Genomic DNA, 23827 nt, shown 5'->3' with positions numbered 1-23827 from the left:
ATTATCACATCCCCATCTCACTAGGCACTTGGGTGTTTTATGCAACATTCATGTAAAGTTTCTGTTAATGTGGTGTCAAACATTGAAACCTTTATTTTCAACACTTTGTGTTCTTGGACAGATTTGTGTGCACCTTTGGAAGTGGCGTAGTGAGTTGTAGTGAATGGTGAGACATAACGGTACCCCCTGCAATGGTGATGAGTGTGAAAGGAATGGCTTGGGCATTGTCGGGATGCTTTATGGTGTTGGAGTGGGGTGGTGTCAACCTGGTGCATCATGTGGCAGCCAGGGTATCCAGCATCAAGTGAAGTAAATCTGACCATGGTGAGGCCATCCCTGGCCTCCCGGGCAGCAATGTGGTCGGGTGCTGATGCCCTGTGTCCTGTGCAGCATCAGTTGATTGCAGAGAAGGTTGGTGTTGTTGGTGCTGCTGGTGTGCCTGGTGATGCTGGTGTTTGGGGCTGATCGTGGTGGGGTTCTGAGGACCAAGGTGAGAGTGTATAAATGGCACTCATGCTGATGGAATAGATGGCAGGTGAAGTAGAGATGGCAGAAGCGATCTGTCAATGGTGGGAGAGGTAGTGAGGTCAGACTGGATGGAGACTTGTGTAAAGACTTGCAGCATAGTGGAAATGCAGTGAGGAAGAGCTTGTGGCTGAGGGAAGAGGGATCTCTGTAACATGGGAGCTTTTACTTTACATTTGAAGCTGTCAACTTATCAGCTGATTCATTGGCCACTGAACTCCCGCCTCGCCTTGACAGATGTGGTCCATGACCAGCGTGGACCCCGTGGGCGAGCTGTTAAATGCAAAAGGTAAGCTGAAAATCATTCTTAAATGGCTCTAACCAAGCCACTAATTACCTGAATTGGGTCGCCCACCGCTGCCCATCAGGTCTGCTCAGTGCTGACAGACCCGACATCGGGAAAGGCACGTGGGAGCGAGTTGACAGCGGGTTCCCTCAATTACACTCCTGCCTGTAAGTCAATCCCAGGTATCCATTATTCTGTATATACTGTCTAAACCTCCCAATCCTCACTCACAGGTATCCATTATTCTATATAAACCATCTGAATCCCTTGATTCATTGAAGGATGAAAACACTTCAATGATAAGAGAAAGAAGAAAGAAAGACTTGCATTTATATCGCGCCTTTCACGGCCACTGGCCATCTCAAAGTGCTTTACAGCCAATGAAGTACTTTTGAAGTGTAGTCACTGTTGTAATGTGGGAAAGAGAGGATATAAAGAGAGGTAAGCAGGCAGTGGAGACTTTATGGGTAGAATTAAGGAATAGGAAAGGATTTAAGACTGTAGTGGGAGTTGGGTATAGGCCCCCTGGTAGCAGCTGTGAAGTGCTAGATTGTATAAATGCAGAGATTAGACAAGCATGTAGCAAATGCAGAGTAGTTTTAATGGGGGATTTTAACTTTCATATAGATAAGCAGATTAGCACATGTCAGAAAGGTAGTGAATTTCTTGCGTGTGTCCAGGATAGTTTTCTACAACAATATATCCTAGAGGCAACAAGGGGGAAAGTCATGTTAGATTTAGTAATGAGTAATGAGCCAAATTTAGTTAACAGCCTAACTGTGCGTGAACATTTATCCAATAGCGATCATAACATGATCGAGTTCAACGTAGTGTTTGAAAGGGAGAAACGTGAAACAGCTACTAAGATTCTAGATTTAGGTAAGGCCAACTTCAACGGGATGAGACAGAGACTGTCCACAATAAACTGGGCAAATCTGTTAATGGATAAAATGACAGATCATCAGTGGGAGATGTTCAAAAAAGAATTTAATGTTATACAGAACCAGTTTATACCCCTGAGGGGCAAGAGTTCTACTTGTCAAAAAAACAACCACGGACGACTAAAGAGGTAAGGGACAGCATAAAACTGAAGGAAAGGGCATACAAAAATGCAAAAAATAGCTCAGATCCTGCCGAATGGGAAAGATACAAAGAACAGCAAAGGGTCACAAAACAGTTAGTAAAAGCTACAAAAAGGGAGTATGAAAAGAAACTTGCAAGGGATATCAACATCAAAACAAAGAATTTTTACAATTATATTAGGAAAAAGAGGGTAGTCAGGAGCAATGTTGTCCCCTTAAAAACTGAAAGCGATGAAATTGTCAATGATAAGGAGGAAATGGCAGACATGTTGAATAATTACTTTGTGTCAGTATTTACAGTAGAAGAGGAAGAGGATAGCATGCCAGAAATCCCAAGGAAATTAATATTGAATTGGGGACAGAGACTCAATAAAATTAACGCAAGTAAAATAACAGTAATGAAGAAAATAATGGCACTAAAGAGTGACAAATCCCCAGGACCAGATGGTTTCCATCCCAGGGTTTTAAAGGAAGTAGGTGAGCACATCGCAGATGCTCTAAATATAATCTTCCAAAGTTCTCTTCATTCAGGAACTGTTCCTTTAGATTGGAAAATTGCGCATGTCACTCCACTATTTAAGAATGGCGAGAGAAGGAAACCAGGGAATTATAGACCAGTTAGCCTAACATCTGCTGTCGGGAAATTGCTAAAGTCTATAATTAAGGATAAGGTGACTGAATACCTTGAAAATTTTCAGTTGATCAGAGAGAGCCAGCATGGATTTGTGAAAGGTAGGTCATGCCTGACAAACCTGACTGAATTTTTTGAAGAGGTGATTAAAGTAGTGGACAGGGGAATGTCTATGGATGTTATTTATATGGACTTCCAGAAGGCATTTGATAAAGTCCCACATAAGAGACTGTTAACTAAGATAGAAGCCCACGGAATTGAGGGCAAATTATTGACCTGGTACTCAAATTGGCAGGATGTGACTAGTGGTGTCCCACAGGGATCTGTGTTGGGCCTCAACTATTCATTGTATTTATTAATGACTTAGATGATGGCCTAGAAAGCCACATATCCAAATTTGCCGATGACGCAAAGATAGGCAGCATTGTAGGCAGTGTAGATGGAAGCATAAACTTACAAAGGGATATCGACAGATTAAGTGAATGGGCAAAACTGTGGCAAATGGATTTCAATGTAGGTAAATGTGAGGTCATCCACTTTGGACCTAAAAAGGATAGAACAGGGTACTTTCTAAAATGGTGAAAGGCTACAAACAGTGGAGGTCCAAAGAGACTTGGGGGTCCAGGTACATAGATCATTAAACCGTCATGAACAGGTACAGAAAATAATCCAAAATGCTAATGGGATGCTGGCCTTTATATCGAGAGGACTAGTATACCAGGGGGTAGAAGTTATGCTGCAGCTGTACAAAGCCCTGGTTAGACCACACCTGGAGCACTGTGAGCAGTTCTGGGCACCACACCTTAGGAAGGATAGATTGGCCTTGGAGGGAGTGCAGCGTAGGTTTACCAGAATGATACCCGGACTTCAAAAGTTAAGTTACGAGGAGAGATTACACAAATTAGGGTTGTAGTCCCTAGAATTTAGGTGGTGATCAGATTGAAGTTTTCAAGATATTGAGGGGAACAGATAGGGTAGATAGAGGGAAAATATTTCCGCTGGTTGGGATTCTAGGACTGGGGCCATAGTCCAAAAATCAGAGCCAGACCTTTCAGGAGTGAAATTAGGAAACACTTTTACACACACAGGTTGATAGAAGTTTGGAACTGTCTTCCACAAACGGCAATTGATGCTAGATCAATTGTTCATTTTAAATCTGAGATTGATAGCTTTTTGTTAACCAAAGGTATTAAGGGATATGGAGTTAGGTCGCAGATCAGCCATGATTTCATTGAATGGTGAAACAGGCTCGAGGGGCTAAATGGCCTACTCCTGTTCCTATGTTCCTTTAAGAGTTCTGTGGAGCTCGTCAAGAGAAAGTGAGAAGTGCCTCCGATTTAATGTAATGGAATTGAGAGGAGTGCCTGCTGCTGGTATGCGATGTTCACTTTGGAACGCGAGGGGTTAAGCATTGGCCCGTGCTCGAGAGTAAGCAGTGGTGCATTGTGGTATGGAAGCCTGCAAGCCCGTAGTGGTGCATTGAGTAAAGAAAAAAGCATGTGGGAGAATAGCCGGTGAATGAGACTCCCTGCTGGAGCAAGGACTGTGAGTGCTGCATCCTGAGGAACGACAGCTGCTGTTTGCGGACACTGCTCCTCTCCGTGCAGGTGGAGACCTCTGCTTCACCGACCATCACAGCCGAGGGGGATGAAGGGCAGAGGCTGCTGGGAGACGGGGTCCGCTCGCTCGTTCTGCAACTCCGGCTGCCTGAGTAAATTGAAGAGGGGTTAGTGGCCTTGCAGTGCTTCTCTAACACAAAGCCTGGCTTGTGAATAGCAGCCGTCGCTATGCTCATCTTAGAAACTGCACGCTCAGCAAGTTGCACAGAACTGTAATTGTAGCGTACAGGGCCGGATCAGACTAAAATCCAGTAATATCATTGTTCCCAGGCCCTGAGTCAGAAAACAAAGACCTTTGAATGCACATGATTGAATAGAAGTCCCAGAACCATCATTGTGTGTATCCTCCTCCCATTTGGTTTAATAATCCATTATTGATCACTTTATAATAATGCATTGCAATGAATGAGTGCCATTCTTTCCATACTCTTGTGAGCTGATAGGAGAGCGATTTTGCAGTTATTTATTTCCAATCACGGAATGATAATACTCAGCAGTGAAAATGGGTCAGTTATTAACAAAAAAAAAATCAAGCGATTGACCCAGTGAATGTATCCATGTTTCCTTAGTCGTGGCCTGTGATTTGTGCGTGATGTATCATACGGTTACGTCGCAACATTAGACTACAGTGTTAATTACAGGCGCTCAGTGTAGGATCAGTGCCGGATGTTCTGTCCCTCCAAGCGGTCACTCTTTATGATGTTCACTGTCCACTGCTCTCTCTTCAGCTACAGTAGCTGTGGTCACCCCATTCTGAAACGGCACATCTGTTGCTTACGACTGGGCTCTCCGTGGGGCAGGCACCTGACATTTAGCTGCTGAATTAGGCATCTGTCTGTCCTGCTGCCGGAGCAGGCGCCGGTCTCCCTCACCCCCCGGGGCCGGGCCGGTCTCCCTCACCCCCAGGGTCGGGGCCGGTCTCCCTCACCCCCCGGGGCAGGGCCGGTCTCCCTCACCCCCCGGGGCAGGGCCGGTCTCCCTCACCCCCCGGGGCAGGGACGGTCTCCCTCACCCCCCCGGGGCAGGGCCGGGCCGGTCTCCCTCACCCCGTGGGGCAGGGCCGGTCTCCCTCACCACCCCACCAGGGCCGGGCCGGTCTCCCTCACCCCCCAGGGCACGGCCGGGCCGGTCTCCCTCACACCCCGGGGCAGGGCCGGTCTCCCTCACCCCCCGGGGCAGGGCCGGTCTCCCTCACCCCCCCGGGGCAGGGCCGGGCCGGTCTCCCTCACCCCGTGGGGCAGGGCCGGTCTCCCTCACCCCCCCAGGGCACGGCCGGGCCGGTCTCCCTCACCCCCCCCGGGGCAGGGCTGGTCTCCCTCACCACCCCTCACCCCCCGGGGCAGGGCCGGTCTCCCTCACCCCCCCCGGGGCAGGGCTGGTCTCCCTCACCACCCCCCACCCCCCGGGGCCGGGCCGGTCTCCCTCACCCCCCGGGGCATGGCCGGTCTCCCTCACCCCGTGGGGCAGGGCCGGTCTCCCTCACCCCCCCAGGGCACGGCCGGGCCGGTCTCCCTCACCCCCCCCGGGGCAGGGCTGGTCTCCCTCACCACCCCTCACCCCCCGGGGCAGGGCCGGTCTCCCTCACCACCCCCCACTCCCCGGGGCCGGGCCGGTCTCCCTCACCCCCCGGGGCAGGGCCGGGCCGGTCTCCCTCACCCCCCGGGGCAGGGCCGGGCCAGTCTCCCTCACCCCCCGGGGCAGGGCCGGGCCGGGCCGGTCTCCCTCACCCCCCGGGGCAGGGCCGGGCCGGGCCGGTCTCCCTCACCCCCCGGGGCAGGGCCGGGCCGGGCCGGTCTCCCTCACCCCCCGGGGCAGGGCCGGGCCGGGCCGGTCTCCCTCACCCCCCGGGGCAGGGCCGGGCCAGTCTCCCTCACCCCCCGGGGCAGGGCCGGGCCGGGCCGGTCTCCCTCACCCCCCGGGGCAGGGCCGGGCCGGGCCGGTCTCCCTCACCCCCCGGGGCAGGGCCGGGCCGGGTCGGTCTCCCTCACCCCCCGGGGCAGGGCCGGGCCGGGCCGGTCTCCCTCACCCCCCGGGGCAGGGCCGGGCCGGGCCGGTCTCCCTCACCCCCCGGGGCAGGGCCGGGCCGGGCCGGTCTCCCTCACCCCCCGGGGCAGGGCCGGGCCGGGTCGGTCTCCCTCACCCCCCGGGGCAGGGCCGGGCCGGGCCGGTCTCCCTCACCCCCCGGGGCAGGGCCGGGCCGGGCCGGTCTCCCTCACCCCCCGGGGCAGGGCCGGGCCGGGTCGGTCTCCCTCAACCCCCGGGGCAGGGCCGGGCCGGGCCGGTCTCCCTCACCCCCCGGGGCAGGGCCGGGCCGGGTCGGTCTCCCTCACCCCCCGGGGCAGGGCCGGGCCGGGCCGGTCTCCCTCACCCCCCGGGGCAGGGCCGGTCTCCCTCACCCCCCGGGGCAGGGCCGGTCTCCCTCACCCCCCGGGGCAGGGCCGGTCTCCCTCACCGCCCCCCCCCCCCCCGGGGGCCGGGCCGGGCCAGGCCGGTCTCCCTCACCCCCCGGGGCGGGGCAGGGCCAGTCTCCCTCACCCCCCGGGGCACGGCCGGGCCGGTCTCCCTCACCCCCCGGGGCACGGCTGGGCCGGTCTCCCTCACCCCCCAGGGCAGGGCCGGGCCGGTCTCCCTCACCCCCCGAGGCAGGGCCGGGCCGGTCTCCCTCACCCCCCCGGGGCAGGGCCGGATCCATAGCCGCTGGAAGAGATATCTGTATTCCTACCTGCTGGAGCTGGCATCTGCCTCCTTAGATACCAGGACAGGTGTCTGTCTCCTACACTCACTCGGTAGGTCTACTTGCCGCCTTCGTCACTGGAGCAGACATCTGCCTCTTGAGCTGCCATCTGACACCTGTCTTGTTACACCCTGACTACAGTCATTGGCTTCATTGTAAATTTAACGGAACATGTTAATTAAACTGTTGTGGAAGTTGGGGCTCAGTGTGTTTGACCTCGAATGACAGTGTTTTGGAGTCTGTACTGACTCCCTTTGCCTTAACCTGTATGGGGTCCGTACTCGCGCACTCTGACCTATATGGTGTCTGTACTCGCGCACTCTGACCTGTATGGGGTCTATACTCACGAACTCTGACCTGTATGGGGTCCGTACTCACGCACTCTGACCTGTATGGGGTCTGTACTCACGAACTCTGACCTGTATGGGGTCCGTACTCACGCACTCTGACCTGTATGGGGTCCGTACTCGCGCACTCTGACCTGTATGGGGTCCGTACTCGCGCACTCTGACCTGTATGGGGTCCGTACTCGCGCACTCTGACCTGTATGGGGTCCGTACTCGCGCACTCTGACCTGTATGGGGTCCGTACTCGCGCACTCTGACCTGTATGGGGTCCGTACTCGCGCACTCTGACCTGTATGGGGTCCGTACTCGCGCACTCTGACCTGTATGGGGTCCGTACTCGCGCACTCTGACCTGTATGGGGTCCGTACTCATGCTTTCTTTCTGTCTCCACTGGCGCACTCTTTCTGAACTGTACAGGGTCTGTACTGATACAGAACCCTAGATTACCTAGTGGGCTTTACTTTAACGTCTCATTTAACATGTTGAAGTAAATGGGTTAATGCTAATGTTTAAATTAATACCCAACAGAAAATATAGGCTACTGTACTCATTCCTTGCAGTCTATGGTCCAGGCAAACAGATACAGCCCATAAACATCAGGGACAAATGGCCTAAATCAGACACCTATTTTTGGTTGTGCATTCTATTCTTGTATGAATGAAATAATGTGGGCCAGAGATCCGCTGGTTCCTTGCTGACATTCAAAGTTTAATGCTGGTGAGTGAAAAGCTGCACATTTGCAAATACTTGCACACAGACATCCAGTTCATCTGACCAGGCAGCAATGTAGAGCCGACAGTATAACTTGGTGCTGCTGACTTGCATCGTGAAAGCAGATACCAGCCTCAAACTAGGGCCTGCAGTATAACTAAACTGTGCTACATATTACAGGTATATACATATTTTATATATCTATCTACACTGTATTAAGTGTTGCGCATTGCACGCACTTTAAGTGTCGCACTTTACTCCAATAACACTTCTTCCATCAGGTCAGATTCCCTGTCACACTTTGGTGATAACACCCTATTGTTAGAAATCAGTGCATCCCCTGCTCACCAGAAGCAATGGAGACCTGCTAGTATATGCATCAGCATTTAAAATAAATCCCTAAAAAACCCACAAAAGATTAAACCCAATCTAAGGGTGCCTGATGGTTTAGCTGACTAGGACAGTGGGTAGCTGGGCCACACGGTTCTCGGGCTTCATTGCTGATCTGTGCTGAGTTTGCTGATTTTGGTAGCCAGAGTGTGTGTGCAATAATCAACACTTAATATACTGTCGATAGATATATGAAATATGTATATAGCTGTAACAGGTAGCACTATTTAGTTATACTGCTGTAGGTGTGATTTTAAGTGAGGGCAAGACTGGGCTCAGCTGTGATGTTTTCCTCTACCCCAGGGTTGAATAACTAACTCCATGATACTCTGGCTCGGAGGGCCCAAAGAACATACAGACTGGCTGCTACATGGTCAGTGTCACTGGCATAAATAGCACAGGGCCCAGTGTGTCACTGGTATAAATAGCACAGGGCCCAGTGTGTCACTGGTATAAATAGCACAGGGTCCAGTGTGTCACTGGTATAAATAGCACTGGGCCCAGTGTGTCACTGGTGTAAATAGCACAGGGCCCAGTGTGTCACTGGTGTAAATAGCACAGGGTCCAGTGTGTCACTGGTGTAAATAGCACAGGGTCCAGTGTGTCACTGGTATAAATAGCACAGGGCCCAGTGTGTCACTGGTGTAAATAGCACTGGGCCCAGTGTGTCACTGGTATAAATAGCACAGGGCCCAGTGTGACACTGGTATAAATAGCACAGGGCCCAGTGTGTCACTGGTGTAAATAGCACTGGGCCTAGTGTGTCACTGGTGTAAATAGCACAGGGCGCAGTGTGTCACTGGTGTAAATAGCACAGGGCGCAGTGTGTCACTGGTGTAAATAGCACTGGGCCCAGTGTGTCACTGGTGTAAATAGCACAGGGCCCAGTGTGTCACTGGTATAAATAACACAGGGCCCAGTGTGTCACTGGTATAAATAACACAGGGCGCAGTGTGACACTGGTATAAATAGCACAGGGCCCAGTGTGTCACTGGTATAAATAGCACAGGGCCCAGTGTGTCACTGGTATAAATAACATAGGGCCCAGTGTGTCACTGGTATAAATAGCACAGGGCCCAGTGTGTCACTGGTATAAATAGCACAGGGCCCAGTGTGTCACTGGTATAAATAGCACAGGGCGCAGTGTGACACTGGTATAAATAGCACAGGGCCCAGTGTGTCACTGGTATAAATAACACAGGGCGCAGTGTGTCACTGGTATAAATAGCACAGGGCGCAGTGTGTCACTGGTATAAATAGCACAGGGCCCAGTGTGACACTGGTATAAATAGCACAGGGCCCAGTGTGTCACTAGTATAAATAACACAGGGCGCAGTGTGACACTGGTATAAATAGCACAGGGCCCAGTGTGTCACTAGTATAAATAACACAGGGCGCAGTGTGTCACTGGTATAAATAGCACAGGGCCCAGTGTGTCACTGGTATAAATAACACAGGGCGCAGTGTGACACTGGTATAAATAGCACAGGGCCCAGTGTGTCACTGGTATAAATAGCACAGGGCCCAGTGTGTCACTGGTATAAATAGCACAGGGCCCAGTGTGTCACTGGTATAAATAGCACAGGGCCCAGTATGTCACACTCCACCCTGTTCTATTTACACTACAGTGACAGTGTGCTGTTGATACTACCATAATATAAATAGCACAGGGTGTAATTTGTCACTTTAGTGAGAAGCACTTCCCTCCTGTTTGCTCCTCTGAAATATGTGTTTGATCTGATCTTTTAGTAATTTGATTTGATCTGGCAATCTATGCTGATGCGCCAGAATTAAAATAACCACCAGTGCCATTATTACAACTCACCACAGTGGTGTATGTCTCGTGTGTTGAAGTGAAGCAGTCGCATGGTCTGTATTATCAGAGGTTCAGTCCGGCAGCCTGTTTGTCCCATGCTGAATTGCCTATCTCGGCAGTGCTGCTGCGTGATGGAGTGAGCATTATATGGTGTGGGGAGAGCAGAATAAGGGGAAATCTGCTGGATTGGGCATGATGGGGAAAGAGTCTGGATGTTATCTTGCTGTATGGAACCAATTTTTTCAAAATTATCTTTTCTCCTTGGCTGATTCTCCTGTGACTGGTGAAATGGACACTGAAGAAGGGTTCGACCCGAAACGTCAACTCAAATTTCTCTCCACAGATGTTGCCTGACCTGCTGAGTTTTCCCAGCATTTTCTGTTGTTATACTGAAACAGTTGCAGTTGGCATGTTTTGTGTCACCTTTTTATAGTTGCTAAGCAAACTTGGAGCACCCTGTTGGGCTTCCTTCAATTGATGAGTGTGAAGAGGAGCAATAAAGCAAAGCTAATTAAGCAGTAAATGTGGGAATCCCTCAGTTTGTGACACATTCCACACCTCCCATCCCTCAGCAAATGCCATGCCGCAGCAGGCAGAGAATCCCAAGACTCCCAACCTGTATCTACTTTGAGTCACGGTCTCGTGCCAAGCACGTCTGCCGCACCTCATTGAGAACGTGAAGTGCCTATCACACTTGCACTTTGTTGGTACAAATGTCATATTTTCATAAAACAGTAACAAATCACAATTGATCAGATAGAGAATCTACCAGTGGATCAATAAGTATCTTAAAAGGAGGAAAGAAGAGAAAGAAAGCAAGAAAGCCATTCATTTCCTGCTGGTTTCGTCCCACGCCGATAACCTGGACTCTTTGCAAGGGAATTTATATGGAGCTGCCAATCTGTGAACACACTTTCCTCAGCAGCACCACTCTGCTTCTAATTGACCTCGGGGTGTGCATTCACAGCATTGTCGGGTGCAAAAAGGATTTACTAGAATGACACCAGAACTGAGAGGTTATAACTATCAGGAAAGATTGAACAGGCTCGAGCCCTTTTCTCTAGAAAAGAGAAGGCTGAGGGGTGACCTGATAGAGGTCTTTAAGATTGAGAGGGTTTGATTGGGTAGACATAGAGAAGATGTTTCCACTTGCGGATGAGACCAGAACTAGGAGCCATAAATATAAGGCAGTCACTAATAAATCTAACAGGGAATTCAGGAGAACTTCTTTACTCAGAGTGGTTAGAATGTGGAATTTGCTACCACAAGGCGAATAGCACAGATGCATTTAAAGGGAAGCTAGATAAGCACATGAGGGAGAAAGGAATAGAAGGATATATTGATGGGGTTAGATGAAAAAGGGAGGTAGGAGGCTCGTGTGGAGCATGAACCTGTTGGGCCGAATGGCCTGTTTCTATGCAGTTAATACTTTGTAAAGAGAGGGACCAGGTTAAAGACCTACACAGGAATAAAGCAACCAGCTCCCATAACACACAGGAATAAAGCAACCAGCTCCCATAACACACAGGAATAAAGCAACCAGCTCCCATAACACACAGGTATACTGTAACCAGCTCCCAGAACACACAGGAATAAAGCAACCAGCTCCCATAACACACAGGTATACTGTAACCAGCTCCCATAACACACAGGTAGATAGGTATTCAGTTACCAGGTCCTGTAACACACAGGTATATATTAACCAACTCACACAACACACGGCTATGCAGTAACCAGCTCTAGTCTTTCAGATGAGACATTAAACTGAGGTCCCATCTGCCCTCTAAAGTGGACGTAAAATATCCCGGGACACTATTTTGAAAAGGAGCAGGGGTACATACAAATATGATGGACAGGAAAAGACCACCTGGTCCATCAAGCCTGCCCCACACCATGGGGCAAAGAAGTGGTGGGGAGTACTCACTGGTGTCCTGGCCAACATTTATCCCTCAATCACCATCACTTAAAAACAGATTATCTGGCCATTATCACATTGCTGTTTGTGGGAGCTTCCTGTGCGCAAATTGGCTGCCGTGTTTTCTACATTAAAACAGTGACTACACTTCAAAAAAAAGTATTTAATTGGCTGAGAAACGCTTTGGTACATCCTGAAGTTGTGAAAGGCATCAATGTATCATAGAACACAGCACAGAAGGAGGCCATTCTGCCCATCGAGTCAGTGCGGCCCTTTCAAAGAGCAAACCAGTTGCTCCCACTTCCTCGCTCATTCACCATGCCTCTGCATTTTTTTCTCTTTCAAGTCTTTATCCAATTCCCTTTTGAAGGCTACTATTGAATCTGTATCCACCGCCCTATCACAGTGCATTCCAAATCCTAACCACACAGTGCATAAATTTCTTTTCTTCTGTCACCTCTGGTTCTTTTGCCAATCACCTTAAATCTGTGCCCTCTGGTTATCGACCCTTCAGTCATTGAAAACAGTTTCTCTTTATTTACTGTATCTAAACCCTTCATGATTTTAAACACCTCGATCAAATCTCCACTTAGCCTTCACTGCTCTAAGGAGAACAACCCCAGCTTCTCCAGTCTATCCACGTAACTGTAATCCCTCATTCCAGGAACCATTCTAGTAAATTTTTTCTGTACCCTCTCCAAAGCCTTCACATCCTTCCTAAAGTGTGGTGCCCAGAATTGGACACAATACTCCAGCTGGGGCCGAACTAGTGTTTTATATAGGTTTAGCATAACTTCCTGGCTTTGGTACTCGATGCCTCTATTTATAAAGCCCAGGATCGCATAGGCTTTATTAACTGCTTTATTAACCTGTCCTGCCACCTTCAAAAATTTGTGCACAAACACCCCCAGGTCTCTCTCTTCCTGCACCCCCTTTAAAATGGTACCATTTAGCTTGTATTGTCTCTCCTCATTTTCCTACCAAAATGCATCACCTCACATTTTTCTGCATTGAATTTCATCTGCCATGTGTCCGCCCATTCCACCAGCCTGACCATGTCCTCTTGAAGTCTATTACTATCTTCCTCACTGTTAACTACACTTCCAAGTTTCGTGTCATCTGCAAATTTCAAAATTATGCCCTATACCCCCAAGTCCAAGACATTAATGTATATCAAAAACAGCAGTGGTCCTAGTACTGAACCCTGGGGAACACCACTGTATACCTCCCTCCGATCTGAAAAAGAGCCATTCACCACAACTCTCTGTTTTCTATCCCTTAGCCAATTTTGTATCCATGCTGCCAATGCCTCTTTTATCCCATGGGCTTCAATTTTGCTAACAAGCCTAACATGTGATACTTTGTCAATCGATAGATCTTTGAATATTAAGGGAATCAAGGGATATGGGGATCGTGCAGGAAAGTGGAGATGAGGTAGATGATCAGCCATGATCTTATTGAATGGCGGAGCAGGCTCGAAGGGCCAAATGGCCTACTGCTCCTATTATGTTCTTAACACCTTTTGAAAGTCCATATACAGAACATCAACTGCACAGCCCTCATCCATCTTCAAAAAGCTCAATCAAGTTAGCCAGACACGATTTGCTTTTAACAAATCCGTGCTGACTCTCCTTTATTGGTCCATGCTGTTAATTTTCTCCCGGATTATTGTTCCAAAAATGCTTCCCCACCACTGACGTTAAACTGACTGGCCTGTAATTGCCAGGTTTATCCTTCTCCCCTTTTTTGAACAAGGGTGTAACATTTGCAATCCCCCAGTCCTCTGGCACCACCCCTGGATTGGAAGATGGTGACCAGCACCTCCACAATTTCCACCCTTACTTCACTCAGCAACCTAGGATGCATCCCATCCGGACCGGGTGACTTATCCACTTTAAATACCGCCAGCCTTCCTAGTACCTGCTCTTTATCTATTTTTATCTCATCCAGAATCCCGACAACCTCCTCATTTACTGTAGCTTAGGCACCGATGCAATGTACTCATTTCGCACTTCAGCCATGCCTTCTACCTCCACCAGTAGATCTCCATTTTAGTCTCTAATCAGCCTGACCATTCCTCTGACAACCTCTTTACTGTTAATATGCCTATAGAAGACCTTTTGGATTCCCTTTTATGTTAGCTGCCAATCTATTCTCGTACTGTCTCTTTGCTCCTCTTATTTCCTTTTTCACTTCTCTGTATTTTGTATATTCAGCCTGATTCTCCCTTGTATGTGAGGTATTACATTTTGGTAGGAAGAATAGGGAGGTCACTTATCACTTGGAGGGTGCGAGTCTAGGTGGGGTAGAGGAACAAAGGGATCTCGGAGTACAAATACACAGATCATTAAGTTGCGACACAAGTTAGCAAGGCCATAAAAAATGCAAACCAAGCACTAGGGTTTATTTCTAGAGGTATAGAATTGAAAAGTAGGGAAGTTATGCTAAACCTGTATCGAACCTTGATTAAACCACACGTGGAGTAATGCGTACAGTTCTGGCCACCATATTATAAAAAGGATATAGAGGCACTGGAGAGGGTGCAGAGAAGATTTTCAAGGAAGATACCAGAAATGTGCGGGTATACCTATCAGGAAAGGATGAACAGACTGGGTCTCTTTTCTCTTGAAAAAAGGCCGAGGGTGACCTAATAGAGGTCTATAAAATTCTGAAAGGTTTTGATAGAGTGGATACAGAGAGAATGTTTCCACTTGTGGGGAAGAGCATAACTAGAGGCCATCAATCTAAGATAGTCACCAAGAAATCCAATAGGGAATTCAGAAGAAACTTCTTCACCCAAAGAGTGGTGCGAATGTGGAACTCGTACCACAGGGAGTGGTTGAAGCGAAAAGTATAGATGTATTTAAGGGAAAGCTAGACAAGCATATGAGGGAAAAGGGAATAGAGGGTTCTGCTGATAGTTAGATGAGGAAAGACGGGAGGAGACTCAAGTGGAGCATAAACGTCGGCATGGACTGGTTGGGCCGAATGGCCTGTTTCTGTGCGGTATGTCCTATGTATTATCAAGCTGACATCTGTCATACGCTCCCTTTTTCTGCTTCATCCTACTCTCTAACTCCTTCAACATCCAAGGAGTTCTGGCTTTGGTTGCCCTCCCTTCCCCCTTGTGGGAATGTACCTAGACTGTACCCGAACCATCTCCATTACATTTCTGCCTGCCAGTCTTTGACTCCCATTTACCCAGGCCAGATTTCTCCTCAGTTCGCTAAAATTAGCCCTCCTCCAGTTAATTAAATTTATTCTAGATTGTTCCTTATCCTTCTCCATAACTAATCTAAAATGTATGATGCTATCGTCACTATTCCCGAGATGCTGCCCCACAATCTCCACTTGACCCACTTCATTCCCCAGGACTAGGTCCAGCAATGCCTCTTTCCTCATTGGGCAGGAAACACACTGATTTAGAAAATTCTCTTGAACACACTTCAGAAATTCCTCCCCATCTCTGCCCTTAACACAATCACTGCCCCATTCAATATTGGGGTAGTTAAAGTCTCCCATTATCACTACTCTATAGTTCTCACACCTCTCAGTAATTTATTTGCAAATCTGCTCCTCTATCTCCATCCCATTATTTGTGGCCTATAAAATACACCAAGTAGTGTAATCGCTCCTCTAGTGTTTCTCAACTCCAACCAAATAGATTCTGTCTTTGATTCCTCAAGGACATTCCCTCTTTTTAGCACTGTAATATTTTCCTAAATCAAAACTGCTACCCCCTCCTTTTTTCCTTCCCTATCATTAGTGAATACCTTGTATCCAGGACTATTAAGCATCCAATTCTCCCCCTTTTTGAACCAGGTCTCAGTTATCGCCACTACATCATGTTTGATTTGGAAAGGTTTTCTAGCCAGCAGAAGTCATAGTTTATATTTTTCCCCAATGTTTATTTCATTAAAACATGTTTAAAAATGTTGTGCTATTTAATAGGTATTGTTTGGTTTAAACTGTAACCTCTAGTAATAATGTCAGATTGATATCCTGGAGTTTTAGTTCAGTTCCTATTGGGGCTTGGAGAGGAGTTTCACTGAGGTTTAGTCTGCAGTTCGTTGCCTCCCAGGAGATTGAGTCGGGTAAGCAATGACTGTAACATGGGGAGGAACATGCTTGATGGTTGACTGGACTTTCTTCTTTCCACACTTCTGTTTGTATGTAGATAAACATGGCAAAGAGTTTTGAAAGTTCCTTCATCTGCTGTAGCTCTGCCTCTTTAATTGCACAAACTGGCTGTCACTAATAATTAACTCCTGGTTGTAACCCTGCCAAGATCACAAATTAACAATCAGCGCAATTACATTATTTATGGGATTGGCATGCAATTTGACCAATTAATTCTCTTTCACTTCACGAGAGAACTTTTTTTACATCTACAAAGCAACCCTATCATTTGGACGGAAACAAGTTGGTGCTTAGATGCCATCAACAGTAAAAGCTCATCAAAAATCATTGGCCCTAAGTTTCTAGGACTGGATTCCGATGGTGGAAGACACATTTCGCTATGCTTCCACACTGGTTTCCCACTCGGCCATACTGTCCCAGGAAGTTGCTGAACAGAAACACGGTGTTCCTCTGGAGGGAAGGAGGAAGAACGATAGGAACGGTTACTTTGGGCAGCTATTGTACACCACTTGAGACTGCTACAATGTTCACTTGTAGCTCTTGGTGCTGACACTGGCTGTGTAATGGTATTGTATATGCTTACTAGAAGCTCACGGTCTTGATACTGTTGTGTGATGGTTCTGCACGTGCTTGTTAAATGCCTGCAATCTTGATATTGACCGAGTTGTACTGGGTGTGCTTGCTAGAAGCTTGCGATTCTGAGACGGACCGTGTAATCACACTGACTTGTAGTGTAAATCCACCCTAAAAAGCTGCAGCTATCCTTCATGTGTTAGCTCATTGCATGTCAAGAGTTTTCAACCGTGGTGAGCATCACAGCTGAGTTATGAAGCAAGGCTAGGCATGGGTGGACATGCACACGGATATACAGACACACAGATGGGCAATTGAATGCGCACACAGACACGCAGGCAGATGCATGTACAGGCAGACACGCAGGCAGATGCATGTACAGGCAGACACGCGCAAACAGGCAGCTGCATGTACAGGCAGACACGCGCAAACAGGCAGCTGCATGTACAGGCAGACACGCGCAAACAGGCAGCTGCATGTACAGGCAGACACGCGCAAACAGGCAGCTGCATGTACAGGCAGACACGCGCAAACAGGCAGCTGCATGTACAGGCAGACACGCGCAAACAGGCAGCTGCATGTACAGGCAGACACGCGCAAACAGGCAGCTGCATGTACAGGCAGACACGCGCAAACAGGCAGCTGCATGTACAGGCAGACACGCGCAAACAGGCAGCTGCATGTACAGGCAGACACTCGCAAACAGGCAGCTGCATGTACAGGCAGACACGCGCAAACAGGCAGCTGCATGTACAGGCAGACACGCGCAAACAGGCAGCTGCATGTACAGGCAGACACGCGCAAACAGGCAGCTGCATGTACAGGCAGACACGCGCAAACAGGCAGCTGCATGTACAGGCAGACACGTGCAAACAGGCAGCTGCATGTACAGGCAGACACGCGCAAACAGGCAGCTGCATGTACAGGCAGACACGCACAAACAGGCAGCTGCATGTACAGGCAGACACGCACAAACAGGCAGATGCATGTACAGGCAGACACACACAAACAGGCAGATGCACACACAGTTAATTTCCTACATGAGTCAGTGGTTAGTAGCCAGGAGTGGGGACCCTAGCCCAACTCTGCACAAACCAGGGATTGAATTCCCATGGTCTATTCTCCCTGGTAGTGCACTGAACAACTGGCCCTTTGGGGAGCTGTCACCTGTGTGTGTGATTCACTTGACTTTGCCTTTCACTGACTCTTTCCTGTAGTGTAAGTCCTCTTACCTTCATTTTCAACTTCGTCCTTCTTGCGCGTGTCCTTGCTCTTTTGTCAAAGTTGGATTTAAATCATTCTGGGACAGATTCCTGCGTGTCTGCCTCTCTATTGCGCTTGTTCTTTAGCTGTATATTGCTTCCCCTGTACCGTGCTTTATGAGCTGGGGCGAGCGCCATTATTTTTCTATGATGACTCTTTTGTTGACGAAGGTAACCAAATGCTTCTGTTCTTTATGACCTGCTATTTTTAGCGGGAGGAAATCGAGCGATTCGTTGAGCATGGGGCATTTTCAGGCTCTTGAAGGGCGAGAGCTTTAACTTCCATTGCATCAGTCATCACAGTAATACCAAATGAGCCAATTATAAGTAGTTGGAAGGCAAAGCTGCCAGTCTTAAGGTCAGTCGTTTTCCACTCTAACAATTCCCAAACCAACAACAAAGTCCTTCTCCCTTACTGGAGGCATTTAATGAGGTGTAATAATGGTCGAAAGGGGAGCATCAGTCCCTGTGACGGGCAGCAAACATCAGGGAGTTTTGTTGGAAACAACCGAAAATGATTTTTATAGGGAGCCACGTAGCCTACAGTATCTTTTTCTGCCTTATAAAGTCATGTGAAGAGCGTTGCAGGAATGTAAATTATCTTATAAACTAGTACAAAATACTCCATCAGTTGTAGCGTGCAAACTGGACTGGGAATGAACACTGTTGTCGGTTGAAACCTTTGGCAAAAACTGCTTAAGCCAATACATTTTCAGGTTGTGCAGTCCTCTTAACCCGTTGTGTGAGATTGCTCTCACTGCTACCTCCTGCTGCTTCACTGGGCTGGATTTCGCTGGATAAGTAACTGTGTTGACGACACACGCGGTTATTAATGTGCCAATCGGCCAGCAAATTCAGGGGATTCGGAGATACGCCGTGAGTTGCAAATCACCAGAACTTGCTGGTCTATCTCCGTCGCTCCACCGTTTGCTTTGCACAAACAGCACTTCGTACTCCTCCCCGATAATTTGAAGAACTTGCTGGATTTGCCTATCAATTGCCCATTAAAATTGCTGCAGAAAGTTAAGTCTGGTAATTAAGAGCGCAAGTACTTTATTAACGACCTGATAATTGTTAATGCAATGCCAATCAACCTCTCTGGCCCAGTATAGCAACAATATAAAGTGTTCAATCTCATTCCTGCATGTAGTCAAACAAGTTGGAGATTTCAAAAATGTCAAATTTAAAATTTTTTCTTTCTCTCTTAATCCAATCTTTTTTCTCTTTTTGTACCTGATTTGACTCTAATTCACCCTCCTTCTCTGTTGTTGCTCTGTGTTTTCTCAATCCTTAAACCTCATTGGTTAAGGAGATACACTGTTGGTCCCGTCATTCACTGAGGTCCCGGATGCCCCGTTATCAGCTCGCACTTCAAGCAAGAGCTGTCCCATTGTGTTGTCACACAGATCACAGACTCCATAATTACACTACTGGGTGTTATTCACTGGCTGAGGTGGACATTCACGCACCCACCATTATACTTCACCAAAGTCCTGCGATGGTGGTGGCTGCCGTACGCCTCAGTCTGTGGTGCCCATAGTAAGGAGGATTAGCGCAATGCGAATTTACTGTTGTCATATGTAATGTGTGAGGTGGGAGGTCAATGTGCTGAAGCGGTGCTGGGATCTGTAAATTTGTGACTTCACGACTGTTGAATCGGCATAGTTGCTATGGTAGTGGCTCCTGAGAGAGGTGTGGTCATGAGTGAGGTTGCAGTTGGGTTTCCATTAAGCAGTGGCCTGTAAGGGTGGCACTTATCCATCTTGTTGATTTTATGACAGTCGATTAAAGAGGAGTACAAGGTCTCTCCCCCACATCTCCAGTGTAAGCTTTCTCAACATGATCTGTGTCTGATTGAAATCACTGCCCGTCTCCTCCAAGGAGACTGCCAGCTCATAGCGAGTGTGTTGAGACAAGGAGGATTGTTCCTCTTATCCTCCTTAGCTGTTAATCCCAGTCTGCACTCACCCTGTCAGCCATGGCTCAGTAGGTAGCACTCTTGTCTGAGGTTCAAGTCCCACTCCAGAGACTTAATCTAGGCTGACACTCCACTGCAGTGCGGAGGGAGTGCTGCACTGTCGGAGGTGCTGTCTTTTGGATGAGACGTTAAACCGAGGCCCCGTCTGCTCTCTCAGGTGGGCGTAAAAGATTCCATGGCACTATTTCGAAGAAAAGCAGAGAAGTTATTCTGTCCTGGCCAATATTTATCTCTCAATCAACATCACAAACAGTAAGATGATCTGTTCATTATCACATTGCAGTTTGTGGGAGCTTGCTGTGTGCAAGTTGGCTGATGCGTTTCCTACATTACAACAGTGACAACCCTTCAAAGGTACTTCATTAGCTGTAAAGCGTTTTGGGACGTCCTGAGGTCATGAAAGGCGCTATTTAAATGCAAGTCTTTCTTTTTGCACTGGGTAAGAGAATGATTGACAGGACTGAAATCGGCAGGACAGGACACCGCAGTGATTTTGCAGTCGAGATTATAATTCAAGATAAACAGTTGGGCTGAGTGAAGAGATGTTCTGGATCGGTGCAGTGCTTTGTGTTCACTACACATGATCTCACCAAAGAATAGGCATTGCGGTCAGGACTGACTGTTATGGAGGGAGGCAGCCATGGAAATGAATGCAGTGAGGAAAGAAATACATCTGCACAGATTTGCAGAGACTGCTGAAGGGCCGGACCCTTCCTCTGTACCTTGCTGGTCTGCAGTGAAGCACTCTTCTACTGGGCCAAATAATCCAACATTGGCCTTGGGTTTTTTAATCTCTTTTTGCCTCATCCAGGAGATTTTATGGCTGCTGGTGGGTGGGGATGCTGTGAATCAAGATGCTCAATGCAGAAACATTGCAGGGACATGGGGAAAGAGCGGGGGAGTGGGGCTAACTAAATTGCTCTTTGAAAGAGCCGGCGCAGAATAGATGGGCTGAATGGCCTCCTTCTGTGCTGTACTGTTCTATGATTCTATTTATGATTCTTAATCCCTGGGCTCGAGTTAGTCAGATAAAGCTAGACTCCTGGAATGAAACCAAGTATCTTTAAAAAAAAAAATAAGCATGCAATTAATTTCCCAGAGTTATAAAGAGAGGATGTTACCAACTAACTGCAGCAGCAACTAAATTCAAGGTTTATGGTCTTTACCAAACATTCTACAGTAGAGCAGAGAGAGAAGTTATCAGGGGCACAATGGTGGCAACTCTGTGTGCTCAAATTAGTCATGGTTATTTAGTCAATTAATACAGGGAATTTGAAGGGCTTTGTTTCAGTCTCCCTGTCCTTTTTTAAGAACAGCATTTATAACTATATCGGAGCAAACTCCCTTGAGGCCCTTTAAGAGTGGATGAGATGATGAAAAGATGAGCTAAGGTGGGCCAAAAGGTCTCCTTCGCCCTGTGATCCTGTGCAGGTGAGATGTCTCATTGTAAGCATCTCTGGCGTTTTCTATATCTTTTAGAAATACGCTCTGCTGGTATGTAGAGCTTCTCCATTTAAAGTGTGTGGGCTGGAAGCAAATTATCCCCATGGATCAACTCCAGTAAAAGAGGATATTTCTGAATGGAGAAATTCATAAATTCTAATTTTTTGGCAGCCTGTCGGGATTAAACTGCAAAGAAACAGCAGTAGAGAAATTGGGAGAAGATTCTGTCAAACATGTTTGGCATCTGAATGAATTTCCAGGGTGCACCTGGGAAGAACATGCCCCAGATCATGGCAGGATTCAGCCCGTTTGGTGTGCGAGAGTTTGATTTGTGGCATTTATTACTTGAATTCTGTGGCAAAGTTCCAGATTCCAGCAGTCACATGAACAACTGAAAGCGAATGACTGGAGAAAACTAGCTGGTCAAATGAACGTGTCCCAAAGGTCATGGTGCAACTTCTGCACACCTTGACCTCCAACCTCCCTGCATTTCCCCCACCCCCATTCAGCAGGTGAGACTGTATATGATAAAAGAACACATTACATCTCGTGGGATGTGTGGAGGAGGAGATGATGTTGGTATATTCAGTTATAGCCTTGAGTAGCATACACTGTCCATGCAAGACAGTAAGCTGTAGAATTCCCTCCCTAAACCTCTCTACCTCTCTTTCTCCTTATTTAAGACACTCCTTAAAACCTATCTCTTTGACTAAGCTTTTGGTCACCTTGTGTCTCTTGTGGCTCAGTGTCAAATTTTGTCTGACAGCACTTCTGTGAAGCGCCTTGGGACGTTTTGTTAGGTTAAAGGTGCTATATATAATTCAAGTTGTTGTTGTAAGTTTTAGCTGGCCATTTTCCTGTCTCGTACCAAATGAATGGGTTTTGTGGCAGAGGCCTGGTGAACTCATGGGAACTTCCATGCACAGCCGTTAACCTGAGGGCTTCAATGATTTTACCACCACATCTGTGTATTTTAATTGCGTTCCTTCAATCAGCTCCCCAAATGAGGTAGGCAAAAGTCACTGTGGTCAGTGCTGGAGTCTCTCTCTCCATTCTCAGTGGTCAGTGCTGGAGTCTCTCTCTCCATTCTCAGTGGTCAGTGCTGGAGTCTCTCTCCATTCTCATTGGTCAGTGCTGGAGTCTCTCTCTCCATTCTCAGTGGTCAGTGCTGGCGTCTGTCTCCATTCTCAGTGGTCAGTGCTGGAGTCTCTCTGTCCATTCTCAGTGGTCAGTGCTGGAGTCTCTCTCCATTCTCAGTGGTCAGTGCTGGAGTCTCTCTCCATTCTCAGTGGTCAGTGCTGGAGTCTCTCTCTCCATTCTCATTGGTCAGTGCTGGAGTCTCTCCATTCTCAGTGGTCAGTGCTGGAGTCTCTCTCTCCATTCTCAGTGGTCAGTGCTGGAGTCTCTCTGTCCATTCTCAGTGGTCAGTGCTGGAGTCTCTCTCCATTCTCAGTGGTCAGTGCTGGAGTCTCTCTCCATTCTCAGTGGTCAGTGCTGGAGTCTCTCCATTCTCAGTGGTCAGTGCTGGAGTCTCTCTGTCCATTCTCAGTGGTCAGTGCTGGAGTCTCTGTCCATTCTCAGTGGTCAGTGCTGGAGTCTCTCTGTCCATTCTCATTGGTCAGTGCTGGAGTCTCTCCATTCTCAGTGGTCAGTGCTGGAGTCTCTCTCTCCATTCTCAGTGGTCAGTGCTGGCGTCTGTCTCCATTCTCAGTGGTCAGTGCTGGAGTCTCTCTGTCCATTCTCAGTGGTCAGTGCTGGAGTCTCTCTCCATTCTCAGTGGTCAGTGCTGGAGTCTCTCTGTCCATTCTCAGTGGTCAGTGCTGGAGTCTCTCTGTCCATTCTCAGTAGTCAGTGCTGGAGTCTCTCTCCATTCTCAGTGGTCAGTGCTGGAGTCTCTCTCCATTCCCAGTGGTCAGTGCTGGAGTCTCTCTCCATTCTCAGTGGTCAGTGCTGGAGTCTCTCTCTCCATTCTCAGTGGTCAGTGCTGGAGTCTCTCTCCATTCTCAGTGGTCAGTGCTGGAGTCTCTCTCCATTCTCAGTGGTCAGTGCTGGAGTCTCTGTCCATTCTCAGTGGTCAGGGCTGGAGTCTCTCTCCATTCTCAGTGGTCAGTGCTGGAGTCTCTCTCCATTCTCAGTGGTCAGTGCTGGAGTCTCTGTCCATTCTCAGTGGTCAGGGCTGGAGTCTCTCTCCATTCTCAGTGGTCAGTGCTGGAGTCTCTCTCCATTCTCAGTGGTCAGTGCTGGAGTCTCTCTCTCCATTCTCAGTGGTCAGTGCTGGAGTCTCTCCATTCTCAGTGGTCAGTGCTGGAGTCTCTCACCATTCTCAGTGGTCAGTGCTGGAGTCTCTCTCCATTCTCAGTGGTCAGGGCTGGAGT

The 23827-nt window shown here is 48.3% G+C and overlaps 1 protein-coding gene across 6 annotated transcripts in view; it reads left to right on the top strand.

Annotated features, from left to right (window-relative positions):
- The window catches only part of LOC147104527 (oxysterol-binding protein 2-like), a 461946-nt gene that overhangs the window by 204476 nt on the left and 233643 nt on the right, over positions 1-23827 (top strand). The window contains exon 1 of one of the 6 annotated variants that reach the window (XM_085961903.1): positions 3938-4250. The exons of the other annotated variants lie outside the window; for them this stretch is intronic. Coding sequence (XP_085818029.1) covers positions 4172-4250 — 79 coding nt within the window. The 5' untranslated portion in view covers positions 3938-4171. Of the gene's footprint in view, positions 1-3937; positions 4251-23827 lie in introns of those variants that run through there. 6 annotated transcript variants of the gene reach the window in all.

Source organism: Somniosus microcephalus, chromosome 19, assembly GCF_052327205.1.
Source record: "Somniosus microcephalus isolate GS21.2 chromosome 19, FLI_Smic_1.0, whole genome shotgun sequence".
NCBI classification, from domain to species: Eukaryota; Metazoa; Chordata; class Chondrichthyes; order Squaliformes; family Somniosidae; genus Somniosus; species Somniosus microcephalus.
The sequence above is the reverse complement of the archived record's forward strand: the minus strand, read 5'-3'. Positions and strand labels throughout refer to the sequence as shown.